The sequence below is a fragment of the Giraffa tippelskirchi genome, chromosome 3 (assembly GCF_054371585.1).
Source record: "Giraffa tippelskirchi isolate mGirTip1 chromosome 3, T2T-mGirTip1v1.2.pri, whole genome shotgun sequence".
In the NCBI taxonomy this organism is placed as follows: domain Eukaryota; kingdom Metazoa; phylum Chordata; class Mammalia; order Artiodactyla; family Giraffidae; genus Giraffa; species Giraffa tippelskirchi.
Window position 1 is genome coordinate 63,132,092 of NC_137277.1, and position 22,104 is coordinate 63,154,195.

Here is a 22,104-nt window from a genome sequence, read left to right on the forward strand (position 1 = left end):
AAACCACATATTTTAAATGAGTGAATTTTATGGCATGTGAATTTTACAGCATATCAAAAAGATATTTTAGAAAATAAAAATATGCAATGACTGGGCCTGATTTTCTCATGATACTAAAGACAGTTCTTTAAAATTCAGCTCTAAAAAGAGCTTAATAAACTCAAAGAGCAGAATAAGTAGGCAGGAAACAGATTTAGTAAAGATGAATACTTTGAGGTAAAATACTCATTTACATACATACCTGTTCTGGCATATTAAATATAACTTTAATACTCAAGACTGGCACTGTCCTAAGAACAGAGCTCAAAAATATTCCCATTTCTCCAAAGGTGATAAGATCTCTTGCTGGGAGTATTTCTCCTTCTGAACATTCTCAAAACTGGCTCAGAAGTGTTTCTGAAAGTTACCTTTCTCTGCCAGTGAAGAGAATGAACTGGCTTCATTTACAAAGGAATTGGTTAGCATTTCTTAACATCTTAATATAGATGTGGCTTTATTTTCTTGATTTGTACAAGTGTTTTCTTAATTTTGTTCCAAAGATATAGTCCTAAAATTAAGCTGACTTTGCAGTAATAAATTATTCTTTTTAAGATCTGTATTTAAAATCCTCCAAAAAGCTACATCATTAAAAATCGAGGACACTCAGTAACGTAATGTTAGTCTCTTTGCTCTGGAATTTAATTACAGAATATCCATCTTGCATATTGCCTCGAGGTGATTAGAGCCTGAATTTCCAGTCCTTTTGCAAGCTTGGCCTCAGTATTATATCAAGCACACAGCTCCAGATTTCCCTAAAATTTTAAAAACAGAAATAATAAGAGGGTTACTGCAAAAGAGATCTTATTGAAGCAAAACTTAAACATGAAATATGTTGACTGGCAGTAAACTGGAGAAGGCAAGATGCCATAAACTGAAAACCTCCATTATTGATTGTAAGAATTGTTGTTGTTTTTTTTTTTTTTTGGTCCTCTAAATGTTTGATGACCATATACAGTAAGTTCCTTACATGCAAACGAGTTCCATCCTAAGAGTGTTTTGTACAAGTCCAATTTGTTTGTAAGTCCAACAAAGTTACCCTAGGTACCCAACTAACACAATTGACTACACTGTATCAGCTACCTCACTGCTATTTTTGCTTGCTTCTGGACATCCTGTGCTTGAAATAAAAATGCTGTACTACTGTACTTGCACACAGCACAATCACTTGTAGAGGATGCACACGTGTGACAATGTACGCCAGACATGTGAACTAACTTAGTAATTGGACATGCGAACACACATTCTGATCTCTGAAAGTTTGCAACTTGAAGGTTTATATTTAGGGGACTCACTGTATAGAGATGTATAAATATAAGCATAAGCATAATGACTCATCAAAGGAAATGGATGCTGAGTAAAGTGTGCATACACTGTAAAATACAACTCAAAGCCTAAGTTTGATGTATTTATAACCAACGTAGCCATGCTAAATGCTCATTACATGCTTACCTAACAATACTTTGTGGCCTTCTTAGAATTTGAGACCTCTTGGGATAATTAACATGACCCTGTCTCTTTCGAAAGAAGCATGGACTGATAATTCTCAGGGCAAGCCTTTCAGCTAGAAGCAGTTAGGAGCATTCATCATCTTTCTAGTCATTTCTTTTAAAAACAACTAATATGGATCAAAATATGTAAAGGTACTATTGTAGACTTGAGTTGTGAAGATTTGGGGATAAAAGAGTGTCTTGGTTTCTGATCCTCTTTTTTTTTTTTCCTGGTATGTGATTTTATTTATTCTTGCAACAACACTAACTTCATTCTTCAGATTAAGCAGCAGAGGATAAGGAGATTTCCAATATATTTCTTTGTTAAGCCAGCTAACAAATGCCAAAGCTTGTTTGTATCTTTCTTTAAGAGTCCATGTAAGCGATATCATAGGGTATTTCTCTTTCATCTATTTAACTATGCATAGCATCTCTTTATTGACTCTTCTCTGCAACCCCAGTCATTTAAGCCTGAAGAGGAGAAAGAAGGCGGCAGCAGCAGCAGGAAAAGAGGCTGTTATCCTCTGCCTTTTGCAGTGTGGGAGCGTTTATACATTTCCTGGGGTCTTTACCCAGCACTAGCTGTCCTACTATAGGAACACAGAGGGTCCTTGAGAGCTCTGAGGATTGAAGGGCTGTGAGTGAAGTTCTCACGAGCTGTGGATTGCACATCACAATGTAAGCCTGCAGCACATACACTGGGTGTTGTACCTTAATTTGAAAAAATAGCACTGAAACATATACAGTACCATATGTAGAATGGATGACAAATGTGGGTTTGATACATGAAGCAGGGCACCCAGGGCACTCTGGGACAGCCTGGAGGGATAGGGCAGGGAGGAGGTGGGGGGGGGTGATTGAGGATGAGGAGACACATTTACCTATGGCCGATCCATGTTGATGTATGTCAAAAAACCATCACAATATTGCAATTATCCTCCAATTTAAATAAAGAAATAAATAATTAAAAAATAACAACTTAAAAAACATATCCATAAATCAACACATTGTCTGAATTGTAGATTTTCAAAAACTCCTTTTCTGCCAATTACTTTTAAGAGGCATAGACACTAAGGAGAAGCAAGTTTGCCCCCATAGAAATGATGACTCCTGAAGAACAACACTGGCCTGTGCTTCACTGTGAATTCATCATAGAGGCCTTGTTAATCTGAAGTGTCAGCAGTGTTGGAATCCACAAACCATCAAAAGGTGGCTTCATCAGAGCACTTCCCTTAGCTTTATTGACCACCCATTTCTGAATCAAGTTACACAGTTGAGGTCAGGGCACCTGCTTTTGATCTCCTGTGTATGCAGCCAGGGTTTGTGACCCAGAGAGTGGGAAACCTTTTGAAATAATTGGGATAAAGATATTTTATGAACAGCAGAGGAGAGGAGTAGTTTGGGTAATTCGTATGCACTTGAAAACTGGTTTTGCACCTTATATTCTCATATCTTCATCACTAAAGACCTTGGACACCATTGAAGTTAATAGAATGGACTCAGAATCAAAAACCAAAACATCAGGGACTTCCCTGGTGGTCTGGTTGTTAAGACTCAGCATTACCAATGCAGGGACCATGGGTTCAGTCCCTGGTTGGGGAACTAAGGTCCCATATTCTGTATGGCATGGCCTAAAAATAAATGAAAACAAAAAACCAATAAAATGTCATAAAAAAAATTAAAGGAGGCAGAAAATGCAATAGATACTTGCATGCATGTGTGCTAAGTCACTTCAGTCGTGTCCAACTCTGTGACCCTATACTCCTCTGTCCATTGGATTCTCCAGACAAGAATGCTGGAGTGGGTTGCCATGCTCTCCTCTAGGGGATCTTCCCGACCTAAGGATCAGATCAAACCCAAGTCTCTTTTATCTCCTGCATTGGCAGGCAGGTTCTTTACCACTAGCACCATGTGGTAAGCCCAAGTAGATAATTAAATAAACATTAAAAGCAATGAAAACCAAATGAACAGAAATGGTTCAAAAGATAGATGTCATGTTTGTCTTCCCTTCCCCCTAGATCGCCTTTCCAGACTCTGACTCCCCTCCCCACCCCCTGCCCTCACTGCCACCGCCACCATAACTCTGCAGCCAGATGGAGCTTGGCATGCTGCAATGAAGAAGGCCAGCCCAGTGGTAAAACAATCACTGCCCCAACACAGCCACCGAATCCATCGGACGCTACTTGAATTTAATCAAGTCACTTCAGGCTCAATCCATCTAGAAACTTGGTGTTTTGTATGCCTTCCTCTCTGCAGCAATAGATTTTTCCCAACTTTTCATGTTTTGATATTACTTGAATGCTCATGATTTTTCCTCCTTTAATTTCAAGGTCTAATTCATCCAGTGTAGGGCCCTCTTACCATCTCCAGTTTCCCATCTCATTTTTACTGACAACTCGCTTTATAGCATTCAGTTTTATATCTTCATTGGAACTAAGAAATGAATTTAATCTCACACTTTCCAAAAATCTACTGCGGTCATGGAGATCAGGACCAAAGTGGTTGGGGTTTTGTGTGCCTGAGAGTAGCCAGTATTATTCTTTGACCGCTAATGACTCCTGCAGATCAAGGAGCCCGTGTCCAGTCTTTGAATTTTCCCAGAAAAGTTCCCAGCCTGCCTGTCAGGGATAATCGGGGTTGTCTCCTAATGCCTGTTACACAGTCTGTCCAGGGCACTTGAATTCCTGCAGCTGCTCCAGTGGCAGAGAGAAATTGGCAAAAAAAAAAAAAAAAAAAAAACCTGCCAAAGCACAGCAGCATGTGGGTTGCAGCCTCTTAAAACCAAATCATCTTGTTGCTTTTTATTAGCTTGAATGGAGTTGTAGTTCTGTTGTGTCATTTGTTCGAGATGGTTAAAGAACCACTGAATACCAGTGAGTCAAGCGTAGGTTTCAGAGAAGAGGACCTGGGAGATTGTCTGCTCTGACTCCTCATTTTAGAAATAGGCCATACAAAGCCAAGGCAGTGAGTTAGGAGTAGAGCTGGAGCCAGAAATGCAGGTGAATCAGCTCCACTAAGTATGGGAATATTTATAAAATGAAAGGGAAAAAAAAGGAAAAGGAAAGAAAGAAATCATTTAAATAAAGTAGGAGTGTTATTTTGGTTAAACCATCAGCAGTGTTCTGTTAGAGGTCGGAAAGAACTAGTGTTCATTTAAAAGCCAATGTGAAGGATGTCCTTGTTGATCCAGTGGTTGAGGTTCTGTGTTTCCACTGCAGGGAGCACAGGTTCTGTCCCTGGTCGTGGAACTAAGATCTTACATGCCTCGTAACATGGGCAAAAAATAAATAAATTTTGAAAAAAAGCCACTGTGACTAAAGAGATGAAGCATGAGAGAGATATTTGTGGTGATGTCATAGTTCTGTGTTTTGGTTATGATGATGTGTGACAAAATAGCACAGGACTATAGGCACACATTGTACTGATGTCTATTTCCTAGTTTTTATATTGTATTATCGTTGGATAAAATGTAACCATCCCATTGGGTAAAAACTGAATGAAACGTATACAGGACCTCTTCACTACTTTTGCAACTTCCTGTGAATCTATAATTATTTCAAAATAAAAAAATAATTTTAAAGCAAATTCAAATTTTACTGTAGTTTAGTAAAGTCTAGGCCTATGATCTGAAGGGGTGAGAAAATTAGTAATATACCTTTAAGTAATAACTACATCATGAAAAAATATACAGAGAAGTTTTCTTCTTGCCCTTATGACTCCAAAGAGTTGAGTAGACCTTACTGGACCTAGCAATCTTGTTTGCTCCTTTTTATAGACTACTAAAAATATCCCCTGGAGGAGGGCATGGCAACCCACTTCAGTATTCTTGCCTGGAGAATCCCATGGGCAGAGGACCCTGGTGGGCTATAGTCCATAGAGCCACACAGAGTCGGACACTACTGAAGCAACTTAGCATGCACGAAAAGCTTATATATTTACTTCACCAATTTGAATCTGTGTTTGTAAACTGAGTGGATGTACTGATGTTGTGTTGATATCAGATGCAATTACATGTACTAAAATATCTTTTGAAATGAAATGCTTTTAAGATACTTTCATTAAAACTTTAGTTTTAAATTTTAGTTACTGAATCAAAAACACTTCAAGGAAGCAATGGAGAGCACAGCTTTAACAGCCCTGAAGTTTTTGTTGTAGAAAACACAACAGAGGAATTTCAGAAGGGCTCAGAGAGGCAAACCTTTAAGATTCCAGGACCTCTGATGGCTGATTTCATCTTCAAGGTAGGGTGAGTCTCTTCATAAAATGTCATGCATCAGGGTCCCAGCACATCTTGAATTTGAAAAAGAGCTAGTTTGTTTGGTTGGCAGCCAATGATTGTTATTATACAGGGCATGTGTCATTAATATTTTCACCTTGACAGTCAGTTCTTAAAAATCATTCAACTCTATCAAGGCTCTGTTCCTCAACCCCAATAGTTAAGAAGCAAACTTCACTTTTATAGGGGAATGATTGTTTTGAATTTGTAGTCTCTGATTGCTGTGTTCAGTTTTAAACCTCTCGGAGTTCGCTGAGAATGGTCCGTGGTTAAATGCTCCATGTCTTAAACCACGACTCTTCTGTTGCTCTCCTTGCAAAGCAGAGCAGAGAAGACAGAGGCCGCTCCCTTGCCTTCCTTTCTTGTTTCCTCAGTAATGTCTCATCATGAGCACTTGTCTGGACACCTGTCACGAGGTCCCCTCACAAGAACTCTTCTTTCCTGTGACCAGGGCTCAGTGTCCTCTCTCTTGGGTAAATCGGGGGCATCTTCTTTCACTCAGAGGACATGAAATGCAGTGGCCAATGTATTTCCAAGGTGATACAATCTGAAATTCTTCTGATACAACCAAAAATACCTAAGACATGCAGAAAAGGCGTGTTTCATTGGATGGTTTTGTCCTATCTATCCCTTTTGGGAAACTCATTCAAAATGGAAAGGGAAGAAAGACAAGAGCTCCAATTGCCAGGAATATCTTTACCTGTGAGAAGACCCAATGCCTTCTAAAGAGCTGTTCCATGATAACTTGTCAAAGTTTCATCAAAGCATTGGTTGTGTGAGCAGAGAAAGACATTTGGAGTTGGAGGAGAGTTGCAAACTGCTGTCCTGTTTGCAAAGTCAGCCTCCAGTGTGACCAGCCAAATGTCAGTCTGGGTGGAGTTGTTGTTTTGAGACTTTGGGTTTTAAATTGTCAACCTTTAAAAAAATTAAAGAGATTTTAACATTAAAATACCAGGGTTCTTTTTTTCCCTGCTCCACTTTAAAAATGGGAAGGTCTGACCACCAGATTGCATTCCACCATGGTGATAATTGGCTGCAGCTGTGTAACAGCTGCCTTCTCCACAGGGCACACGTCCTCCCTTGCCATGGTCCACACCTGGCCCTCGTGTGATCCTGATGTTGAAGGTATAGACATTTATAGATGTTTAAGTTGCCACTTCTGGATGTCACTTGCCATTCCTAGACATTGAAGTGACTTTTGTGTCAGACCCTTGAAGCATCAACTCAACGTTGTTCCTTGACAGCAGCATTGGGAAAGTCTTCTGGGGAAGCCCTAACTGTCATCTCTCTTTACTTCTATTCTCTCTCACCCACTGTTGTACATAAATTCTGGGCTTGGGTTGCTTCTCTTAAGGTTTTCCCATTTGATGCTAAAGTAGTAAAACCCTCACACACAATCACAAACATACCCTCTTAAAAAATTCTCTTTTCATTCCTACTCAGAAGATCTGTATTCCTCTCAAGTCAATTAAGAGACCTCTGACTGAGTAGGAAACATTAGTACAGTGATGGGATGAGAAAAATAGCCACATTTAAAATTTTACGATACTGTTTGGTGAAGGTATTAACATGGAAAATGTGTTGTTTATTGACCTCATGCATAAACACACATACACACATAAACTATTTACTTCGAGTGTGTCTGTATACACACACATACATATATGAATATGTGTATGTCTGTGTGTATATACATTATTTTAAGATTTGAGAGGATATATTCCAAACTGAAAACACTGAGAAAATAGTGGCTATTTTAGAGGGTATCAGTGCTTTAGGGGAATAATCTTAGTTTTACTTATAATATTATAAAATTTAATTCTTAGAAATATAGTCATATATAATATGTGTAGTTAAAATTGGGCTTCCCCTGGTCGCTTCAGCGGTTAAAAAAAAAAAATCCACCTGCCAATGCAGGAGATGTGGGTTCAATCCCTGGGTTGGGAAGATCCCCTCGAGAAGGAAATGGCAACCCTTTCCAGTATCCTTGCCTGGGAAATCCCATGGACAGAGGGGCCTGGAGGGCATGGGATCACAAAAAAGTCAGTCACAACCTAGCAACTTGAAAAACAGCACTCAAAAATTACTTTACACTTTTATGTCCAAATTATATATTCACCTCTTAATAGAATGCATTTTAGCAGCATGTTGCCACTGTATGAATTTGTACTCAGTCTTCTAGTTTCCTGTCTCTTGAATTCTAGTTTTCTCAGGTTTAATAAACAATTCTGGATTTTAACTTCGATTTCTGGAAAGCTTTTGATCTCTCTTGACTACAAAAGTTTGTAAAAAATATATATTATTTATCAAAGAAGGTGTTACACACAACTGTCTGACTCATGCATAAATAAAGCCTCACTTTCATGCCCAAACCACTTTCTTTCATGAATGTGGTATACTTGGTGGGAAAGAATTTGACATGCTATGATGAAGCAAGAATAATTCTGATGGTTTTCCCTGACTTACAAGCTTGTCCAAATTCTGTGAGTTTCTAGGAAATATCCTTTTCCATGGGTTACTTTTTTTTTTTTTGGTCAGATCACTGTAGTACTACCCAGCCTGTGTTTTTACTAAGATTGGGAACTCTGCCCCCATTCATCTCTCCTTGGCCTATGAGGCAATCAAGTGATGGCTCTCCTTCGAGTGGGAGGTTAAGAATGTGTGTGAGGTCCCTGATGATGGTCAACCTTGTATTTCACTGTATCTCTTTCCATTCCAATCAACTAAGAACAGCTTTTCTTAAAAAAAAAAAAAAAAAAAAGGAAGAGTTGGCTTCAACCTGAGAGAGAATGTGAAGACCAGCTCTACCCCACAGTTCAATTCAGTTCAGATCAGTTGCTCAGTCGCATCCAAATCTTTGCGACCCCATGGACTGCAGCACGCCAGGCTTCCCTGTTCGTCACCAATGGAGTCTGCTCAAACTCATGTCCTTCGAGTCAATCGATGATGCCATCCAACCACCTCAGCTTCTGTCATCTCCTTCTCCTCCTGCCTTCAATCTTTCCCAGGATCAGGATCTTTTTCAATGAGTTGGTTCTTTGCATCAGTGGCCACAGTATTGGAGTTTCAGCTTCAGCACCCATCCTTCCAGTGAATATTCAGAACTGATTTCCTTTAGGATTGACTGGTTTGATCTTGCAGTCCAAGGGGCTCTCAAAGAGTCTTCTCCAACACCACAGTACAAAAGCATCAATTCTTCGGTGCTTAGCTTTCTTCGTGGTCCAACTCTCACATCAGTACATGCCTAATGGATAAATCATGGATACAAGGACCTTTCTCGGCAAAGTAATATCTCTGCTTTTTATATGCTGTCTAGGTTGGTCATAGCTTTTCTTCCAAGAAGTGTCTTTTAATTTCATGGCTGCAGTCACCGTCTGCAGTGATTTGGGAACCCAAGAAAATAAAGTCTGTCACTGTTTCCACTGTTTCTCCATCTATTTGCCATGAAGTGAAGGGACTGGATGCCATGATCTTAGTTTTTTGAATGTTGAGTTTTAAGACAACTTTTTCACTCTCCTCTTTCACTTTCATCAAGAGGCTCTTTAGTTCCTCTTCACTTTCTGCCATAAGGGTGATGTCATCTGCATATCTGAGGTTATTGATATTTCTCCCAGCAATCTTGATTCCAGCTTGTGCTTCATCCAGCCCAGCATTTCGCATGATGTACTCTGCATGTAAGTTGAACAAAGGGGGTGACAATATATAGCCTTGAGGTACTCCTTTCCCAATTTGTAACCAGTCTGTTGTTCCATGTCCGGTTCTAACTGGTGCTTCTTGACCTGCATGCAGATTTCTCAGGAGGCAGGTAAGGTAGTCTGGTATTCCCATCTCTTAAAGAATTTTCCACAGCTTGTTGTGATCCACACAGTCAAAGGCTTTGGTGTAGTCAATAAAGCAGATGTTTTCTGGAACCCTGTTGCTTTTTTTTCTATGATCCAATGGATGTTGGCAATTTGATCTCTGATTCCTCTGCCTTTTCTAATCCAGCTTGAACATCTGGAAGTTCTTGGTTCACATACTGTTGAAGCCTGGCTGGGAGAATTTTGAGCATTACTTTGCTAGCATGTGATATGAGTGCAATTGTGTGGTAGTTTGAACATTCTTTGGCATTGACTTTCTTTGCGATTGGAATGAAAACTGACCTTTTCCTGTCCTGTGGCTACTGCTGAGTCTTCCAAATTTGCTGGCATATTGAGTGCAGCACTTTCACCACATCATCTTTTTGGATTTGAAAGAGCTCAGCTAGAATTCCATCACCTCCATAAGCTCTACCCCACAGAGTACTGTTAATAATTTCACTCAGTCTTGGGTGCACTGAAATACAAAGGCAACCTTTGCATACAGTTCCTAGATTAGACCTCATTTCATGGAAGTCTCTGCTATCTCCAGGAGATAGTGAAGGACAAGGAAGCCTGTTGCGATGCTTCTGAGAGAGTCATAGGCAGGTTGATAAGAAGTCTAGGGGTCCCCACGGAGAGAGGGGTCTGGAATTCTCAAGGAGGAGAAAAAGGACAAACTTTTTTTTCCCTCTACATTCCTTAGTCCTAGTTAATACACAACTCAGTTTAAACTCTGTACTAGGGACTATACAACAATAATGTATCCAACTGGAAGACAGTTTCTCCTTCCTGAAAACCTTCTGACTAATCCTGATATCTTAGAATGTATATTATGGGAGTGGGTCTGGAGGATGTTTCTATTGTCAAAGGCTAATCCTGTTATCCTAAAGTGTAAATTATGGGAGTGGGTCTGATGAGGTCTTTACAACCTCCAGACTTTCTTTTGATTCAGTGTAATAATTAATTAGAAAATATATAATTCCATTGCTAACACTAGCAAGGGAGTACTCTTTCTGCCCCCTTCTGATGCCTATGTCAGAAACTTTCTCTATCTCCTTTATACTTTAATTAAACTTTATCACACAAAAGCTCTGAGCTATCAAGCCTTGTCTCTGGCCCCAGATTGAATTCTTCTCCTCTGGAGGCCAAGAATCCTGGCCATCTTTTCATGGTCCAGCAACAACCTTTCACTTCCATGGGGTCATAAAGTGTCGGACACACCTTAACAACTGAACAACAGCAACAACAACATGGACTTTTAATAAATGGAAGGTTGAAAACAACTATATTCTGATGTGATGAGTAAAACATGAAGGCATCCATGGGATGCTGGATTCTTTTGTGGCTATTGTGCTGATTCTGAAATCTGGCAACTCACTGCACCAATGAGATGGAATTTCTTTTTTTCTACTTTTTCAGAAGCTCTATTTTCATGATTGGACCTTTCTTGAAAAAGTGCACTTTTTCTTCTTCCCAGTGGATTTCTCACTAAACATCCTTATTTTCCTGAATGATCTGTTTCTAGTGGATGACTCTTGTCTCTCTGTTACTGAGTCACAGTATTTGCATGTGAGCCCCTGAGATATTCTTATTTTGCTTCTGCAATATGTGCATGTGGCCACCATGTAGCAGTAGAGAGTCTCGAGCCTATAGTTGATGCTGTGTGCTTTGTTGGTTAGACCCTAAGGCGCTATCCTTTCAGTAAGAATTTACTGAGTATCTGTAAGTAGATGTTTGTGAATATCTGCTTTCAGTATATGTGTTTGAGAATAATCTAGTAAAATAAACATAGGTGGCTTTGAGAAAGGTATCTGTTTCCATGGTTAACTGTTTTAATAAAGATTGCTGGTGGCTTTCCCCCTCTTTAAAAAGTATGTCCCTCTTCAATGGAAAAAAAAAAGTTTTCCTCAGTCTGAAATCTTCTTTTTTATGTTAGTTGTCTATCTTCTTTGTTCTATTTGGATATTTTGTATTTCTGTAGAAAAATATTTTATAGTTTCTTCTTTTTTTTTTAATGTTTTTTATTGTGGTAAAGTAAAAAATGTTTTTATTTCACCATGTTTCACTGTACAGCTCAGTGGTGCTAAGTACATTCGTGTTGGTTTTCAGCTGGGCAAGCCTCTGTCTCTGGTTTCCTCCAACCACATCTCTGTATACTGTGTATGTTTTCTACCTACAAGGTCTCTCTTTTCTTTCTGGGGATTTATGGAAGCACATCTAACTTACCCAGGGATGAGAGGGTTTTGAAACTATCTGTTTTCCTCTCTCTCAAAGAGAAGATTTTAACCTTGCAGTGTGGTGCAGATGGTGGCTAAATCCCCATGTCCACAGGTGTTTCAAAACACAGCAGAACAGTCGGTGCATGCGTTCACTTCCTGAACCTATGGTAACAAAGCACAGTAAACTGGGTAGCTTAAACAATAGATGTTTATTGATCTCACAGTTTTGGAGGCTAGAAGTCCAAAATGAAGATGTGGGCAGGACTGGTTCCTTGAAAGGGATATGAAAGAGAATTTGTTCATGCCTCTCTCCTCGCTTCTTGAATCTTTAGCTTTTCTACCTTTTCTTTACACCACTTTCCCTCTGTGCATGTCCACATCTGTGCCCAAATGTCTCACTTTATATAAGTGAGACAGGCTGGGACCTGGAACCTTTCACTGCAGTGATTGCACCTGGACACACCTCTCATGTGACAAAATACAAATAAATTATGCTGCTGCTAAGTCGCTTCAGTCGTGTCCGACTCCATACGACCCCATAGACAGCAGCCCACCAGGCTCCGCTATCCCTGGGATTCTCCAGGCAAAAATACTGGAATGGGTTGCCATTTCCTTCTCCAGTGCATGAAAGGAAAAAGTGAAAGTGAATTTGCTCAGTCGTGTCCGACTCTTAGCGACCCCATGGACTGTAGCCTACCAGGCTCCTCCGTCCATGGGATTTTCCAGGCAGGAGTACTGGAGTAGGGTGCCATTGCCCTCTCCAAAATAAATTATATGGGGCTAAAAATAACTGTGTGCATGCACAGTTGTGGCAGATTCTAGACAAAAGATCCAAAGGGACTGAAAAGCCCAACTGCCACTTTTGAAGAGCCTGGAGCAAAACTGGGTGTCAGGAGCAAAACTGGATGTCAGAAACAAAGGCAGAGTACTGAGCATGCCCCCTGCACACGTCACTACCTAAGGGGTGGGCAAACCACCTAAGTCACCCCTCTAGTCTGACCCCCTGGACACACCCCTACCCTCACCCCATTTAAGGATTGCTTCTCACCCCCTCAGGGAGCAGGGGAATCTGTTGTTTGTTCTCTTTCCCAGTGCTGCAGAAGGAGCTGCAATAAAATCTCGCCTGAATTTATTGTCTGGCCTCTGATCAATTTCTGTTGATCAAGGAGGCCAAGAACCCTGGTCAGTAACATAAGGACACCAGTCGCACTGGGTTGGGCCCATCCTAATGACCTCATCTTAGCTTGACTAGACCTGCAAAAACTCTATTTCCAAATAAGATCATTTCTGAGGTTCTGTGAGTTTGAACTTGAATGTAACTTTTTGTAGGGGATACAGTTCAGTGTCTAACAGAAAATAAAATTTACCCATCTCATCATTCCTATCAGTCAGAATTCCATCTCATTTTAAGCGTGTGCCGTGAATCACAAAGGTAGAAACATTTGCAATTTATTATTTTCTTGAAAAGTGTCCAATTCATCTAATTTTTCAAATTTAACTTTTGAAATGTAATCATAGCCTTCCTTTATCAGTAAAACAAAACAGCAACAACAAAAAACTCACCTGTACCTATGTGTCTTTCATTCCTAAACGTGTTCTCTGGTTCCTTGTCTAATTTTTGTTTGTTCAAACCATCCAAAGGCTTGTCTCTTAGGTATCTAAGAACTAGATTTCAGTCTTGTTAACTCTCAGAGTTTATAAAGAATTCTATTCATGTAAATTTTAGTTTTTGTTTCTTTTCTCTTTACATAGGTTTTATCTTGAGTATCAATAGAAACTCTTCAGGCTAGAAGGGAATGGCAGGACATACTTAAAGTAATGAAAGAGAATAACCTACAACCCAGATTACTGTACCCAGCAAGGATCTCATTCAGATATGAAGGAGAATTCAAAAGCTTTACAGACAAGCAAACACTGAGGGAATTCAGCACCACCAAACCAGCTCTCCAACAAATGCTAAAGGATCTTCTCTAAACAGGAAACACAGAAAGGATGTTTCAACACGAACTCAAAACAACAAAGTAAATGGCAACAGGACCATACTTATCAATAATTACCTTAAATGTAAATGGGTTGAATGCCGCAACCAAAAGACAAAGACTGGCGGAATGGATACAAAAACAAGACCCCTATATATGCTGTCTACAAGAGACCCACCTCAAAACAAGGGACACATACAGACTGAAAGTGAAGGGCTGGAAAAAGATATTTCATGCAAACGGAAACCAAAAGAAAGCAGGAGTCGCAATACTCATTTCAGATAAAATAGACTTTAAAATAAAGGCTGTGAAAAGAGACAAAGAAGGACACTACATAATGATCAAAGGATCAATCCAAGAAGAAGATATAACAATTATAAATATATATGTACCCAAAATAGGGGCACCACAATATGTAAGGCAAATACTAACAAGTATGAAAGGGGAAATTAACAATAACACAATAACAGTGGGAGCCTTTAATACTCCACTCACACATATATGGACAGATCAACTAAACAGAAAATTAACAAGGAAACACAAACTTTAAATGATACAATAGACAAGTTAGATTTAATTGATATGTACAGGACATTCCACCCCCAAACAATCAATTTCACCTTTTTCTCAAGTGCACATGGAACTATCTCCAGGATAGATCACATCCTGCACCATAAATCTAGCCTTGATAAATTAAAAAAATTTGAAATCATCCCAATCATCTTCTCTGACCACAATGCAGTAAGATTAGACCTCAATTACAGGGAAAAAACTATTAAAAATTCCAACATATGGAGGCTAAACAACATGCTTCTGAATAACCAACAAATCACAGAAGAAATTAAAAAAGAAATCAAAATATGCATAGAAATGAATGAAAATGAAAACACAACAACCCAAAACCTATGGGACACTGTAAAAGCAATGCTAAGGGGAAGGTTCATAGCAATACAGGCGTACCTCAAGAAACAAGAAAAAAATCAAACAAATAACCTAACTCTACACCTAAAGCAACTAGAAAAGGAAGAAATGAAGAAACCCAGGGTTAGTAGAAGGAAAGAAATCTTAAAAATTAGGGCAGAAATAAATGCAAAAGAAACAAAAGAGACCATAGCAAAAATCAACAGAACTAAAAGCTGGTTTTTCGAGAAGATAAACAAAATTGACAAACCATTAGCCAGACTCATGAAGAAACAAAGGGAGAAGAATCAGATCAACAAAATTAGAAATGAAAATGGAGAGATCACAACAGACTCCACAGAAATACAAAGGATCATAAGAGACTACTACCAACAGGTATATGCCAATAAAATGGACAATTTGGAAGAAATGGACAAATTCTTAGCAATGTAACTTTCCAAAACTGAACCAGGAAGAAACAGAAGATCTTAACAGACCCATCACAAGCATGGAAATCGAAACTGTAATCAGAAATCTTCCAGCAAACAAAAGCCCAGGACCAGACGACTTCACAGCTGAATTCTACCAAAGATTAAGAGAAGAGCTAACACCTGCCCTACTCAAACTCTTCCAGAAAATTGCAGAAGATGGTAAACTTCCAAATTCATTCTATGAGGCCACCATCACCCTAATTCCAAAACTAGAGTTAAATTCTTACTTCACCAGGAAGAAATAGAAGATCTTAACAGACCCATCACAAGCACGGAAATCGAAACTGTAATCAGAAATCTTCCAGCAAACAAAAGCCCAGGACCAGACGGCTTCACAGTGGAATTCTACCAAAAATTTAGAGAAGAGCTAACACCTATCCTACTCAAACTCTTCCAGAAAATTGCAGAAGATGGTAAACTTCCAAACTCATTCTATGACGCCACCATCACCCTAATTCCAAAACCAGACAAAGATGTCACAAAAAAGGAAAACTACAGGCCAATATCACTGATGAACATTGATGCAAAAATCCTTAATAAAATTCTAGCAAACAGAATCCAACATCGTATTAAAAAGATCATACATCATGACCAAGTGGGCTTTATCCCAGGAATGCAAGGTTTTTTTAACATCCGCAAATCAATCAATGTAATACACCACATTAACAAATTGAAAGAAAAAAACCATATGGTTATCTCAATAGATGCAGAAAAAGCCTTTGACAAAATTCAGCATCCATTTATGATAAAAACCCTCCAGAAAGCAGGAATAGAAGGAACATACCTCAACATAATAAAAGCTATATATGACAAACCCACAGCAAACATTATCCTCAATGGTGAAAAATTGAAAGCATTTCCCCTAAAGTCAGGAACAAGGCAAGGATGCCCACTTTCACCACTACTATTCAACATAGTTTTGGAAGTTTTGGCCACAGCAATCAGAGCTGAAAAAGAAATAAAAGGAATACAGATAGGAAAAGAAGAACTAAAACTCTCACTGTTTGCAGATGACATGATCCTCTACATAGAAAACCCTAAAGACTCTACTAGAAAATTACTAGAGTTGATCAATGAATATAGTAAAGTTGCAGGATATAAAATTAACACACAGAAATCCCTTGCATTCCTATACTCCAATAATGAGAAAACAGAAAGAGAAATTAAGGAAACAATACCATTCACCATTGCAACAAAAAGAATAAAATACTTAGGAATATATCTACCTAAAGAAACAAAAGACTTATATATAGAAAACTATAAAACACTGATGAAAGAAATCAAAGAGGACACAAACAGATGGAGAAATATACCGTGTTCATGGATTGGAAGAATTAATATAGTGAAAATGAGTATACTACCCAAAGCAATCTATAGATTCAATGCAATCCCTATCAAGCTACCAATGGTATTTTTCACAGAACTAGAACAAATCATCTCACAATTTGTATGGAAATATAAGAAACCTCGAATAGCCAAAGCAATCTTGAGGAAGAAGAATGGAACTGGAGGAATCAACCTGCCTGACTTCAGGCTCTACTACAAAGCCACAGTCATCAAGACAGTATGGTACTGGCACAAAGATAGAAATATAGATCAATGGAACAAAATAGAAAGCCCAGAGATAAACCCATGCACCTATGGACACCTTATCTTCGACAAAGGAGGCAAGAATATACAATGGAGAAAAGACAATCTCTTTAATAAGTGGTGCTCGGAAAACTGGTCAACCACTTGTAAAAGAATGAAACTAGAACACTTCCTAACACCATACACAAAAATAAATTCAAAATGGATTAAAGATCTAAATGTAAGACCAGAAACTATAAAACTCCTAGAGGAAAACATAGGCAAAACACTCTCCGACATAAATCACAGCAGGATCCTCCATGACCGACCTCCCAGAATATTGGAAATAAAAGCAAAAATAAACAAATGGGACCTAATTAAAATTAAAAGCTTTTGCACAACAAAGGAAACTATAAGCAAGGTGAAAAGACAGCCTTCAGAATGGGAGAAAATAATAGCAAACGAAGCAACAGACAAACAATTAATCTCAAAAATATACAAGCAACTTCTGCAGCTGAATTCCAGAAAAATAAACGACCCAATCAAAAAACGGGCCAAAGAACTAAACAGACATTTCTCCAAAGAAGACATACAGATGGCTAACAAACACATGAAAATATGCTCAGCATCGCTCATTTTAGAGAAATGCAAATCAAAACCACAATGAGGTATCATTTCACACCAGTCAGAATGGCTGCTATCCAAAAGTCTACAAGCAATAAATGCTGGAGAGGGTGTGGAGAAAAGGGAACCCTCTTACACTGTTGGTGGGAATGCAAACTAGTACAGCCACTATGGAGAACAGTGTGGAGATTCCTTAAAAAACTGGGAATAGAACTGCCATATGATCCAGCAATCCCACTGCTGGGCATACACACCGAAGAAACCAGAATTGAAAGAGACGCATGTACCCCAATGTTCATCGCAGCACTGTTTACAATAGCCAGGACATGGAAGCAACCTAGATGTCCATCAGCAGACGAATGGATAAGGAAGCTGTGGTACATATACACAATGGAATATTACTCAGCCATTAAAAAAAATACATTTGAATCGGTTCTACTGAGATGGATGAAACTGGAGCCCATTATACAGAGTGAAGTAAGCCAGAAAGAAAAACAACAATACAGTATACTAATGCATATATATGGAATTTGAAAGATGGTAACGATAACCCTATATGCGAGACAGAATAAGAGACACAGATGCATAGAACAATTTTATGGACTCTGAGGGAGAAGGTGAGGGTGGGAAGTTCTGGGAGAATAGCATTGAAACATGTATATTATCATATGTGAAACAGAACACCATTCCATGTTCGATGCATGAGACAAAGGCTCAGGGCCGGGGCAATGGGATGACCCAGAGGGATGGGATGGGGAGGGAGGTGGGTGGGGGGTCCAGGAAGGGGAACACATGTAAACCCATGGCTGATTCATGTCAATGTATGGCAAAAACTATTACAATATTGTAAAGTAATTAGCCCCCAACTAAAATAAATAAAGTTATTAAAAAAAAAAAAAACTAAAAAAAAAAAATTCTTACTTCATTTTCAACTTTTGTTCTCCATTAAATGTATTTATGGCTACCAGTCCTCATACAGAATTTCTTAATTTTGTTGTGCTATAGGTTGTTAATTTTAAACTTTATGTGTAAGGTATTTGTATCCTGGCTAGAAAATCTTTGCTTTATTCTGGATCATAAAATTATTCTTATACATTTTTGTCTAGAAACATTACTATTTTACCTTTCACACTGAGAGCTATAATCCAGCTAGAACTGATACTTATATGAAGTAGAATCAGTATCTTTTCCCCCATTACTATCCAGTTGAGCCAAAACCATTAGGTGGAAAAGACAATCCTTTCTCCATCTATCTTAAATTTCAAACTATATATATATGTGGCTCTATTTTTACACTCTCTTCTGACCTATTTTTCTATATGCAGCAATACCATCGTGACTTAATTACTGTAACATTAGAACAAGTCAATATCTAGCAGTGTAATTTGTTCAGCTTTGTTCTTGAGGATTATCTTTAATATTCTTGCCTCCTCCCCTTTCCATGTCAACTTTGAAATATGCTCCTAAATTTTTATTCTGCTGATTTTGATTTGAATTGCTTTGAATCTCTAGGTCAATTTGGAGAAAATTCACCTTCCAATATCATCTTCCAGTCCATAAATATGGTATATTCATCCCTTTATTTAGTTCTTTTGAAATCCTTCTCAATAATGGTTATAACTTTCAGTGTATATGTTTTGCATATCTTTTATTAATTTCCAAATATGTGATTATTATTTTGATGCTATTGTAAATGTTTAAATTTTTTTTCTGTTTGTTTTCTCCTGGAGAATGAAAATCTAATTGGTTTCTATATACTGACATTATATTCTCACTGCATTCACACGTTAATACTAATAGTTTGTGAATTCGTTTGGATTATACACAGTTATGACACCCACAAATAATGAGTTTGGTTTCTTCTTTTCCAATTGTTGTATACTTTAAAGAAATTTTCTTGCATTGCTTGCTGTTTTTCACTCACTAAGTCATGTCCTGCTCTTTGAGACCCCGTGACTGCATGCAACATGCCAGGCTTCCGTGTCCTTCCCTGTTTCCTGGAGTTTGCTGAGATTCATGTCCACTGAGTCAGTGACGCTATCTAACCATCTCATCCTCTGCCACCCTCTTTTCCTCCTGCCCTCAGTCTTTCCCAGCATCATGTTCTTTTCCAGTGAGTTGGCTCTTCGCATCAGGCGGCAAGTATTGGAGCTTTCTTGCATTACTTAGGACATTTAGTACAATGTTCAATAGAAATAGTGATTATGTTTTTTTCTTTCTTTCCTTTTAATATAGTGAACTACATTGATTTGGGGATGTTAAACTGATCTTACCTTCCTGTAATAAACTTTATTGGTCATTATTTTTTATTAGAATTTATTGTCAGTATTTACTTACAAGTATTTGTTGTCTTATTATTAACAAAAAGGGTTACCCTTTTGTATATTACTAGTTGTGATTTTAAATTATTTTTATTTATGATTTTTTATGGTATTTATGTCCAGGAGAGGTGAATTTTTTTCCTTGTAATGTCCTTGTCAGATCTTGGTGTTAATTTTATGCTAGCTTTATAAAATACATTGAGAAATACTTTCTCTATTCTGTAACAGTTTGTGCGAGATTGCTGTTATCTAATTAGTCAGATGTTTGATTTCCTTATGTGTCAGTTTTGTTTCAAGGAATCTGTCTATTTCAACTAGCTTTTTGAAAGTTATTGACATAGTTTTTTTTTATAGTATTGTCTTATTTCTTCCATTATGTAGAGAATCTGTGGTGAGTCTCATTCCTAACATTGATTATTTGTCCCTAGTCTTTTTTTTTTTCCTTTAATCATTCATGTTGGAGGATTATCAACTTTATTAAACTTTTCAGAGAAACACTGTTTGGCTTTATAAGCCACTAATATGTAATTTCGTTCTCATATCATTAATGTCTGCTCTTGTCTTTATTATTACTATCTCTGTACTTCCTCTGGGTTCAATATGATTTTCTTTTTCTACCTTTTTGAAATGGATGGTTAGATCAGTGATTTTTCATCCAATTTTTCTGTAACGTACAATTTTAACTCTATAAATTTCTCTCAAAGCATGCCTTAAATTTCATTCCACAAAGCTGAATATGAAATCTTTTCCTTCATCATTCAGTTAAATTGTATTATAATTTTCATAGTGATATATTATTTGACTTATAGTATATTTACAAGTGTAGTGTCCAAGTATGTCAGAATTTTCAAGAAATCACATCATTTTATACCTTAATTCTACTGTAGTCAGAGAACATTATATCATTTCAATGTTCTGAAGTTTGTGAAAGCAATTGATGGCAAATTTTGGAAGAGTATGATATGTAGTCTTCTGTTGTTGGGAACAGTGTTCTACATATATCAAATAGGTCATGTTTATTAATGGTTTTATTCAAAATTATAGCCTTACTGAATTTTATCTCCTTATTCTGTTACCACAGGAGACCTGTGGAGGTGTCTATACTTTTTCTGTTCTTGTCAACTTGTGAACTACATATTTTGAAGCTTGGTGGTTAGGTACACTAGCTTTTAAAATCATTAGCTCTTGTAGTAACTTGACCTCTGTCATTGTGAAACTCTTTCTTGAAGATATCTCTCCACTGTGTTCTGGCTTCCATTTATTCTGTTGAGACGTCAGTTGTGAGACTTATTTTTGTACCTTAGAAGGTAATGTGTCTTATTTGTCTGTTTTCAACCATTTTCTCTTGGTTTTTCATCAATTTGACTATGATGTGATTAGTAACTTTCTTCTGCTTGAGCTTCACGGTGCTTTGTGAATCTAAAAAACTCTTAACTTCTTAGACTCCTTAGAAGTCTTTTCTGCCTCTGTAACCTCATCCCATCCCTGCAACTCTCCCTTCTTCCACACACATCTCCTGTCTGGAATTTTTCATTTGATAATTTTACAACTTTTTTACTGTTTTATAAATAAGTACATCAAACTTTTCTTTTTCAGTCAATTCTTATTTATATTTACTAATAAGCTTTACTGATCATTTCATCATTACTGCTTCCTGCATCTCATTACTTTACTGTGCATTTATATTAGTTCTTTTTCAGTATACCCTTAAGTAGTTTATTTTTCTAGTCTTTGAGTGATCAAGTTTCTGTCATGTTGTCTCTGAGAAAAACTTTATTCCACTAATTACTGATTGTTAATTTGATCTTAGATTGTTTATAAGTTGACAACTGATCATTGATTGGTAGTGAATAATTTGGTTGTAGAATTCTACATTAAAAACTATTGTCCCTCATCATCATAAAGGTGTTCATTTTCTTGTATCCATTATTGCCTAAGAGAAATCTGATGCCATTGTGATTCTCACTTCTTTGTAGGGAATCGTCTTTTTTCTGACAACTTTTAGAATTTCTCTTTGTCCTTGTTGTTGCATTTTTTTATGATGTCTGCTCAGAACTTTATGAATATTTTTAGACTGAGTACTTCTGTCTTTCCCACATTGCACAGCTCATGGGATCTTAGTTCCCTGACCTGGGATCAAACCTTCACCCCTTGCAGTGGAAGCACAGAGTCTTAACCACTAGATCACCAGGGAAGTCCCTCTGTTCTTTCTCTTTAACTCCATGTAATACTGGCATTTCTGGTTCTGTTCCCCACAAGCTTAATCTTTGTTTTCCCACTATTTTTTTCTTTGTGTTGCATTCCGGGACTTTTCCTCAATTCAATCATTTGTTCAATCAGTAGAGAAGAAAAGAAAGAAG

At 37.8% G+C, this 22,104-nt stretch overlaps 1 protein-coding gene across 1 annotated transcript in view; it reads left to right on the top strand.

Annotated features, from left to right (window-relative positions):
• The window catches only part of LOC145540431 (ADAMTS-like protein 3), an 88,006-nt gene that overhangs the window by 53,899 nt on the left and 12,003 nt on the right, over positions 1-22,104 (top strand). The window contains exon 3 of the mRNA XM_081574975.1: positions 5,610-5,767. Within this exon, the coding sequence (XP_081431101.1) occupies positions 5,610-5,767 (158 nt within the window). The remainder of the gene's footprint in view (positions 1-5,609; positions 5,768-22,104) is intronic.